At 41.9% G+C, this 9,746-nt stretch overlaps 1 protein-coding gene across 2 annotated transcripts in view; it reads left to right on the forward strand.

Annotated features, from left to right (window-relative positions):
- Nucleotides 1-9,319, forward strand: part of C3HXorf58 (chromosome 3 CXorf58 homolog) — a 52,186-nt gene extending 42,867 nt beyond the window's left edge. The window contains exons 7-8 of one of the 2 annotated variants that reach the window (XM_060234081.1): nucleotides 7,845-7,989; nucleotides 8,342-9,319. In XM_060234081.1, the coding sequence (XP_060090064.1) occupies nucleotides 7,845-7,989; nucleotides 8,342-8,518 (322 nt within the window). In that variant the 3' untranslated portion in view covers nucleotides 8,519-9,319. The remainder of the gene's footprint in view (nucleotides 1-7,844; nucleotides 7,990-8,341) is intronic. The other variant, XM_060234080.1, reaches the window with a different exon arrangement.
- Nucleotides 9,320-9,746: the final 427 nt, after the last annotated feature.

The raw sequence follows: 9,746 nt of genomic DNA on the forward strand, positions 1-9,746 counted from the left end.
TTTTTCTCCAACCTTTTCAGAAGGAGATCAGCCTAAAGATCCTCGCAGCTAATAATTCCAAGACATCTAAAGCAGGTCTTATGCTGGTGGATGGCTCCCAATCACTCAGGGACAAGTACTGCAGGACCCGAAGAGGTTGGTAGTGACAATAGATGCGAGTCTCTTTGGGTGGGGAGCCCATCTTGCTGGAAGAATGTCCCAAGGCAAGTGGTCCACGCAGGAATCCACAAAAAGTATCAGTTTTCTAGAACTAAGTACTATAAGGCTAGCCTTGCAAAGCATGGCAAGATCTGTCAAAGGTATACACATGTTAGTCCAGATGGACAACATGACAGCAAAGGCCTAAATGAACAGGCAAGGGGGGACACGATTCAAGTCATTGCATGCCGAAACAAAACTTCTCTTCCATTGGGTGGAAAGTCACCTACTTTCACTCAAGGCAACGCATGTGGCCGGTCAGGACAACATAGTAGCGGATTGGTTGAGCCGTCGGTCCATAGACCAATCGGAATGGGCCGTTCATCGGACAGTTTTCCTTCAAATTTGCAAACGATTCAGAACACCGGAAATCAACCTGTTTGCATCAGCAAAAAATCACCAGGTGGACAAGTTCTTCTCCAGAACCAGAAGCGAGGGGATGTTGGACATAGACGCTCTAAATGCGGATTGGCCATCAACACTACTTTATGCCTTTCCGCCTCTTCAGATTCTGCCCCGATTCATTCAAAGGGTTCAGGAACAGAGGGCGGAAGTAATTGTGGTCACACCATTCTGGCCCAGTTGGGCGTGGTTCCAGGACCTAAGTGTGGAGACTGTCTCCGCAGTGGGCCCAGTGTTGAGACTGCCTCTTCGTCCAGATCGCCTCTCTCAAGGGAGCCTGACTCATCCACGGCCAGAGCTACTCAATCTCACTGTCTGGAGGTTGAGCGGCAACAGTTAGATAGTCTAGGGTATCCCAAGGGGGTCATAGACACCATGCTCTCCTCCAGGAGATCGTCCACCAATAGAGTCTATAACCTGACATGGCAGGTGTTCACTGCCTGGTGTAGGGAGAGGCAGGCTGACCCTATGTCAGCAAGGATTGCTATGATTCTTTCATTTCTTCAGTCGGGATTGGACAAAGGCCTTAGCAGTACCCTTAGCAGACAGGTGGCAGCCATATCTTTGATTAGGGGGCAAAGAAGGGAAGATGCATTTCCTCCCATCCTCACATTAAGCATTTTCTTAAAGGGGTTTCCCAACTCAATCCTCCTCAGGTTCACCGGTTTCCTTCATGGAAACTGAATAGTGTTAGACGCCCTGTGTAGAAAACCCTTTGAACCTATGGCGTTGTATAGCCTTAAGCTTCTTACGTTTAAGATGGTGTTTTTAGTGAGCATTACTTTGGCACGCAGGATTTCTGAGATTCAGGCTCTTTCTAGTCGTAAAGACCTCTGCATTTTTCATCAAGATAAAGTAGTGCTGCGGCCGGATCTGGCCTTTACCCCCAAGGTTAATTCAGGTTTTCATAGGAGCAAGGATATAATTTTGCCTTTGTTCTGTCCAAACCCGGTGCGTGATAAGGAAAACTGTGGCATTGCCTAGATCAGGGGTAGCAAACAGTAGTTCTCCAGATGTTTTTTGCCTACAACTCCCATCAGCCCTAACCAGCATGGCCAATGGCTGGGACTTATGGGAGTTGTAGGCAAAAAAACATTTAGAGAGCTACCGTTGGCCACCCCTGGCCTAGATGTTCACAGAGCACTCAGTTTTTACCTGGACAGGACTAAGGAAGTTCGCAAAACTGAGTCCCTTATCGTTTCCTTTAGGAAGGCTGCCATGGGTAGTAGAATTTCTTCTGCTATGATCAGTAAATGGCTCAGGGGCTGCATCATTGAAGCTTATAAAGCGAAAGGCATGGATCCCACACAGGGGGTCACGGCTCATTCCCTTAGGGGAGCAGCTACATCTGCAGTATACCGATCTTTTTCCTCTATGGAGGTAATTTGTAAAGCTGCCACATGGAATTCTATCCATTCCTTTACAACGCACTACAGGATAGACAAATTTGCTTCTGCTGAAGCTGCCTTTGGGAGAAGGGTTCTTCAGCATGCTGTCTAGCTGAGAAGCTGAGTGGACCCACCTAGGAACACAGCCTTTTCATGTCCCAGGAGTAAAGTAATGGACCACTCCTGGGACTACTGGAGAACAGAAGATTCTGTTCACTTACCGTGAAGTCTTCCTTCTCTGTGGTCCCAGAGTGGTCCATTCCTACCCACCCGTTTATTTTCTGGTGGCCTCAGCTTCTACGCTGGGCCGAGCTCTGAATTTTCACCGTTGTTGCACATTGGGTGTTATGGGCATCCTAGGACTGGGAATTTCTCCTAGGTAGGGTAGGCACCAATTTGGGGGAGAGTGTTGTTTGTTTTCTCTCCCTGTGTTTGTGGTGTCAGTTATTTACAGGGAGGTGTGATGGCTTGAAGACTGACTGGAAACAGAGGGTCAAGCACCTCCCCTCCAGGTTCAAGTCTGCTGGCCCTGCCCACAAAGAAGAGGAGCCATGATCCCAGGAGTACAGGAATGGACCACTCTGAGACCTCAGAGAAGGAAGACTTCACAGTGAGTGAACAGAATCTTCCATTTCCACCTCAGTAACAATCTTGCCAACTGTGAACTGAATGTCTAATGACACGTAACTTACATACAATTGTACATCTAATACCTTGGCACTACCCTGGACAGGACCTTGAGCTATAAACAACATCTTACCAATGTAGCAGCAAAAGTACACATGCAAAACAACACCCTCCAAAAATTATCTAGTACAACTTGGGGTACATCTGTTACAACACTTATGATGCTCAGCTTTGGGGCTGGTGTATAGTATTGCACAAACCTTGAATTCAGCAGGAGCTCACAGGAGCACAGCTCCTGAACCTTTAAGAACATAAGAACATAAGAGAAGCCATGTTGGATCAGGCCAACGGCCCATCAAGTCCAACACTCTGTGTCACACAGTGGCAAAAAATTTTATATATACACACACACTGTGGCTAATAGCCACTGATGGACCTGTGCTCCATATTTTTATCTAAACCCTTCTTGAAGGTGGCTATACTTGTGGCCGCCACCACCTCCTGTAGCAGTGAATTCCACAAGTTAACCACCCTTTGGGTGAAGAAGTACTTCCTTTTATCCGTTTTAACCTGTCTGCTCAGCAATTTCATCGAATGCCCACGAGTTCTTGTATTGTGAGAAAGGGAGAAAAGTACTTCTTTCTCTGCTTTCTCCATCCCATGCATTATCTTGTAAACCTCTATCATGTCACCCCGCAGTCGACATTTCTCCAAGCTAAAGAGTCCCAAGCGTTTCAACCTTTCTTCATAGGGAAAGTGCTCCAGCCCTTTAATCATTCTAGTTGCCCTTCTCTGGACTTTCTCCAATGCTATAATATCCTTTTTGAGGTGCGGCGACCAGAACTGCACACAGTACTCCAAATGAGACCGCACCATCGATTTATACAGGGGCATTATGATACTGGCTGATTTGTTTTCAGTTCCCTTCCTAATAATTCCCAGCATGGCGTTGGCCTTTTTTATTGCAAACGCACACTGTCTTGACATTTTCAGTGAGTTATCTACCACGACCCCAAGATCTCTCTCTTGGTCAGTCTCTGCCAGTTCACACCCCATCAACTTGTATTTGTAGCTGGGATTCTTGGCCCCAATGTGCATTACTTTGCACTTGGCCACATTGAACCGCATCTGCCACGTTGACGCCCACTCACCCAGCCTCAACAGATCCCTTTGGAGTTCCTCACAATCCTCTCTGGTTCTCACCACCCTGAACAATTTAGTGTCATCCGCAAACTTGGCCACTTCACTGCTCACTCCCAACTCTAAATCATTTATGAACAAGTTAAAGAGCATGGGACCCAGTACCGAGCCCTGCGGCACCCCACTGCTTACCGTCCTCCACTGCGAAGACTGCCCATTTATACTCACTCTCTGCTTCCTATTACTCAGCCAGTTTTTGATCCACAAGAGGACCTGTCCTTTTACTCCATGACTCTCAAGCTTTCTAAGGAGCCTTTGATGAGGAACTTTATCAAAAGCTTTCTGGAAGTCAAGGTAAACAACATCTATTGGGTCTCCTTTGTCCACATGTTTGTTCACCCCCTCAAAGAATTGTAACAGGTTAGTGAGGCAAGATCTTCCCTTGCAGAACCCATGCTGAGTCTTCCTCAATAACCCGTGTTCATCAATGTGCCTACTCATTCTGTCCTTGATAATGGTTTCTACCAACTTTCCCGGTATTGAAGTCAGACTGACTGGCCTGTAATTTCCCGGGTCTCCTCTGGAACCTTTTTTAAAGATGGGGGTGACATTTGCTACCTTCCAGTCCTCAGGAACGGAGGCAGATTTCAATGAAAGATTACAGATTTTTGTTAGAAGGTCCACAAGTTCAACTTTGAGTTCTTTCAGAACTCTCGGATGTATGCCATCCGGACCCGGTGACTTATTAGTTCTTAATTTGTCTATCAGTTGTAGGACCTCCTCTTTTGTCACCTCAATCTGACTCAGGTCTTTCAATACCCCTTCCAAAATTAGTGGTTCTGGGGCAGGCAAAAAGTTCTCATCTTCCACAGTGAAGACGGAGGCAAAAAATTCATTTAGCTTCTCAGCCATTTCCCTATCCTCCTTCAGTAATCCTTTTACCCCATGGTTATCCAAGGGCCCCACTGCCTCCCTGGCTGGTTTCCTACTTCTAATATATTTGAAGAAAGTTTTATTGTTGGTCTTTATGTTTTTTGCAATATGCTCCTCATAGTCCCTTTTTGCCTGCCTGATCACAGTCTTGCATTTGATTTGCCACAGCCTGTGTTCCCTTTTACTAATCTCACTTGGACTGGTTTTCCACCGCTTAAAGGAGTCCTTCTTACCTTTCACAGCTTCCATTACTTTGTTTGTTAACCACGCAGGCCTTTTCTTATGCCTGTTTGTGCCTTTCCTAACTTGTCGTATGTATTTTATCTGAGCTTCTAGGATTATAGTTTTAAATAGCATCCAAGCTTCCCCAAGGGTTTTGACCGTATGTACCTTTCCTTTCAGTTTCCTCCTCACATGCCTCCTCATCTCAGTGTATTTACCCCTTTTAAAGTTAAACGCGGTTGTGGCGGTCTTTTTGAACAACTCCCTATTTATACAAATGGTGAAATCAATAACATTATGGTCACTGCTCCCAAGTGGCGCAATCACTTTTACATCTCTCACCAAGTCTTGGGCATTACTTAGGACCAAATCCAGGATTGCCCCACCCCTGGTAGGTTCTGAGACCATCTGCTCCATAGCACAGTCATTGAGAACATCAAGAAACTCAATCTCTTTCTCTCGACCAGAACACATATTGACCCAATCAATCTGCGGGTAGTTAAAATCACCTATTATGACACAGTTTTTACATTTAGCTGCTATCTTTAAGCCTTCCATCATATTATAATCGTCCTCTCTCTTTTGATTTGGTGGGCGATAAACTCCCATAGTTAAATTTCCTTTTGGGCCCTCTATTTCAACCCAAAGCATTTCTAAAAGTGAATCTAATTCTCTGATCTCAGTCTTACTGGACTGTATATCCTCTCTGACATACAGAGCCACCCCACCTCCAACCCTTCCCTCCCTATCCTTCCGATATAGCTTATATCCAGGAATCACCGTGTCCCACTGATTCTCCTCATTCCACCAAGTTTCTGAAATTCCCACAATGTCTATGTTTTCTCCCAACACTAAACATTCCAATTCACCAATTTTACTTCGAACACTTCTAGCATTTGCATACAAACATCTATAATTTCCCAGGTGAGCTAGGCCCGCCACCTTCCTCCTGCCGCCTCGAGACTCTGGCAGACAGTCCATATTGTTTGTCACCTTCACAGTGGACAATTCTGGTCCGTTACCCGGTAGAAAAATAGCAGCTAACCCTTCATCTCTTTGAGACGAGTCCTCCCGAACCAGAGACATTTCATCTTTCTAAGAGTTCCCCCTCCTCCTTCCCACCTTGCCCATTGAATAGTAGGTGCAGCTGAATAACAATCCCTGGATAAGCTCCACCACCTATTTTTCTACAAAACGACGCCTGGTATTGCAGAATATGCTGCTTCCATGTGGCTGAACGGCCCCCATGTTCACAAACCTGATGTTCAATTTATTACAACAGTGAAAACCATCAGTGGATGCCTTAAACCCACTCTGACCTGCTGGTTACCTACGTTGTGCCAAATCACTCCCCCTGCATCTCAAAGACAGGATGTTCTTCGTGAACATAGAAAGATCACTGAAAACAGGGAGTTGCCTGTTCACAAAGACATGGCTGACATGAGTTTACCCAGGCTAAAGTACTTGAAAAATACAAAAATTTTATGTTTTATTGATTAGAAAGGAGAGATTGAATACTTATTTATAAATACATATAGTGATTAATAAGTATATGACCCCTAGACAGCAGTTATTAATTATGCTTCGTTGTATTTCTTTTATTCTGTATTGACTGGTTTTAGTAATGTTATGCTTACTGAATGATTTAAACAAAGTTTAAAAATAAAAAATGAGTTTACCCAGGCTAAGGTCCCGACATCCCGCAAAGGGTCTGCACAAACCCTGCAATCACAAAATTTTGATCTAAGGAGTGAATGGGCATGAACATGGATTCAGTCAGTTCCACTTGATAATCATCAGAGGCCCACGAAATTTGACTGCTTACATAAAGTATGGAAGACAGCTAACAGAACATGAACAAGCATTTGGCAGATGTGCAGACCTGTTGTTTAAATGGGGCCTGAATGCAGTTGTGATGCAGCCCAACAAACGTTTTCACTTGTCAAAGGAATGCAAGTGTCAAGCTTTCCAGAAAGATGTGATGAAGTTCTTTGAACTTTCCCCAGCTACAATTGAGTGGATCAAAAATTCAGATAATATTTAGTGTGAACATTTTGTCTGTGTATTCATTTATCAACTCAGTTATATATTTTATATGTTTCCTGTATGTAATTTTGCCATATGATAAAGATTTAAAGGTTCCTCCTGGAGCTACTTGTGGATTTACATATGTAGGCAAGTTTGTGCTGGAAGACCATGGTATTAAAGTTTCACCAAAGGTACTGTGATCTTGTATGTCAAAGCATGCAGCATTACTGTGCCCTCATAACAGGATTAGTAATATTAACATTCACACGTAACCAGAACTTTTTAAAAATCAACATGTCATAATTATTGCCATAATGGGGCAGAGGCATGTAAGAGCATTGATGTAATTACAGTTATTGTACTGTTAGGCAGAAAACTTTGGTCCCTTAAACAGAGGTACTGTTTGATAAGAGCAAGATATCCTCTGCTCAATAAGGAAAAGATGCTATAGTTTACCTTAATCTTTTTATCAAAATTAGCGAGGAATATTGATGTGAATCTCTGTTGTGCTTCCTTAGCTCAAAACAAAAAAGCAGTAACTGGGTTTTTAAGAATCTACAGCACAGGCCTCATACTTCTTCAGTTATCAGATGGGAATTTAAATGAAACCTATTTCTTAGAATAGCAAAATTGAAAAGTGCCCTTTAAATTATCTGGGAACACATAATACTAATGCTGCAAGTCTTATGAGAGATTACTGGGAACTCCATCTGTAGCAAAGTATTATGTATGCTTCGGGTTTTATTTTCTTTAAATAGGAAGAAAACATCTTTAGATTTCATTTTGGATACAAAACGAAATTGCAGTAGCAAGATGGACATTTCAAGAAGGGAAAAAATAGTCTCATTAAATCTGCTAGCCTTTGTATTCTGTAAAAAAGGGCTCAAAACACCGGTTATCTTCTAGATTTGCTACACCAAAAGCCACAACAGTCAGCCCACTGAGATTAAACCAATGGTCAGCACCAAGATCTTCTAAGCGTCGCTCTTATCAAGCTCAGCAAAAGATTGCAAAAATGAGGAAGGCTTATAAACTTGACAAAGAAAAAATGGTAGGTTATTTCCAAATTACAATAAATATACTCAGTTTTCCAAATAATTTGGCTATGTCAGCCAGCATTTGGATGGGATATTTTCTAACTCTGTGAATTTTGTTACAGTTATGTGATTTTTTTTATACATATATATGTATATACTTTATATGGGGTTGGAGTAAGGCTATTTGCTTAATTTTGTTGAAGAGATACTGAGATTGGAAAAAAATACACAACTTTATAAGATTTTAAAAGTTATCCTTAGTCTATAAAGCAACATGTAAGGCTTTGAATGAAGGGGTGGAAAAAGCAGGAAGCTAACTCCAACACTGTAATTTCTTATTAATACAATTCATATTTTATTATTCAGGAACAGAAGATGGATATTTCAACTCCTTTAACTATCCATCAAGAAGTTAAAATTCCATTACAGGAAGGCACAGCTAACCAAACTCTATTTGTAGAGGAAGAATGGGAGAAGGAGGCAGCAAAGCTTTTTGCCTGGTCTAAATCACTTGGTGAAGATACTGGAGAGCATCGCCACTAAATGTGTTTTTCCAAAAACAATTACCCATTTGAAATCACGTCAGGACTCCTGATGTAGAAAAATGAAGTTCTCCACATGCAGTTCTGTTGGCCACAATACAGATACAGTCCTGATGGAACATACATTCCATATATATTTTTTAAAAAAAATCAAGCTCTGGCTTAGGGGAAGTATAATGAAGCAAATACTGTGGTTCAAACTAAGTGTTCATAGTATCAAAACAGAAATAAAATGGAGAAGAATTGTACCACTCTAAATGGAGGGGGAGGCTGGGAGATCCAAGTGTCATGACCAACCAGGACATTGATCTTTCAAAGCAGTGACTTGTTGGACGTGGTAAATAGAATCAAAGTGGGAAATCAGAGAATACAGTTTCCAGACGACAACTAAGAGGAGACAAAAGGGTGATACTATGAAAGGGTTTAAACTGGTGTTCAGATACTCAAGATACATTATGGTTAATGTGACTGCATACAATAGTTGGGTTTTTTCCCATTTGAACATGCTCTAATAATGATATAACACACTATCCTGTGAAATAGTTCTATAAAATCTTAGAATATCAATAATGGGCAAAAAGAACTTATAAATATTAAATGCCAAGCTCCAATCGGAAAGTGTTCAGTACATCCTTCAGTCTCTCCCACTAAAATAATGAGATTTATGAGGGTTTAACTTCAGCTACGTTTTGTCCAGTTATTTCATGTTAGCTCATTTTTCTCAGTTCAGCTTATATGCTTTATGTATAGTAAATCTGAACTACAAGGCAAAGTATAATAAAGATTAAAAATATTTTATTTACATTTTCTTTATGTACAGTTTGTACACCCCTTTTAGTTTAAAACATGAGTACATAAGCATGTCCAGACATAATGCATTCACAGCATGAAAGAAGCTAACAAAAAACCAGAAGAAAATGCTTTTTTAAAGATCAGGCAAACCCTAAATTTTAGAATTTCGTACCAGCTCTGGGAACATTAAAAAAATATCCCACTATGCACATTTGAGTCCATGTATACATCCGAATCACTGTATGCTCATTTCTACAACACAGAAGTTAGGAAATAATGTTTTAGCTAGGCAGCTGGAGGAGTTGTTTATGCCACATCAATTTGGGGTATGCTGAGAATCAATACTGGATTATGCCTGGATAACTTCTTAATGCTGCTGCTTGATAGGATTTTACCACTCATAAGGGTAGAATTTTACCTCTAGACTTTTGTCCAAT

The sequence above is a fragment of the Heteronotia binoei genome, chromosome 3 (genome assembly GCF_032191835.1).
Source record: "Heteronotia binoei isolate CCM8104 ecotype False Entrance Well chromosome 3, APGP_CSIRO_Hbin_v1, whole genome shotgun sequence".
Taxonomy (NCBI): domain Eukaryota; kingdom Metazoa; phylum Chordata; class Lepidosauria; order Squamata; family Gekkonidae; genus Heteronotia; species Heteronotia binoei.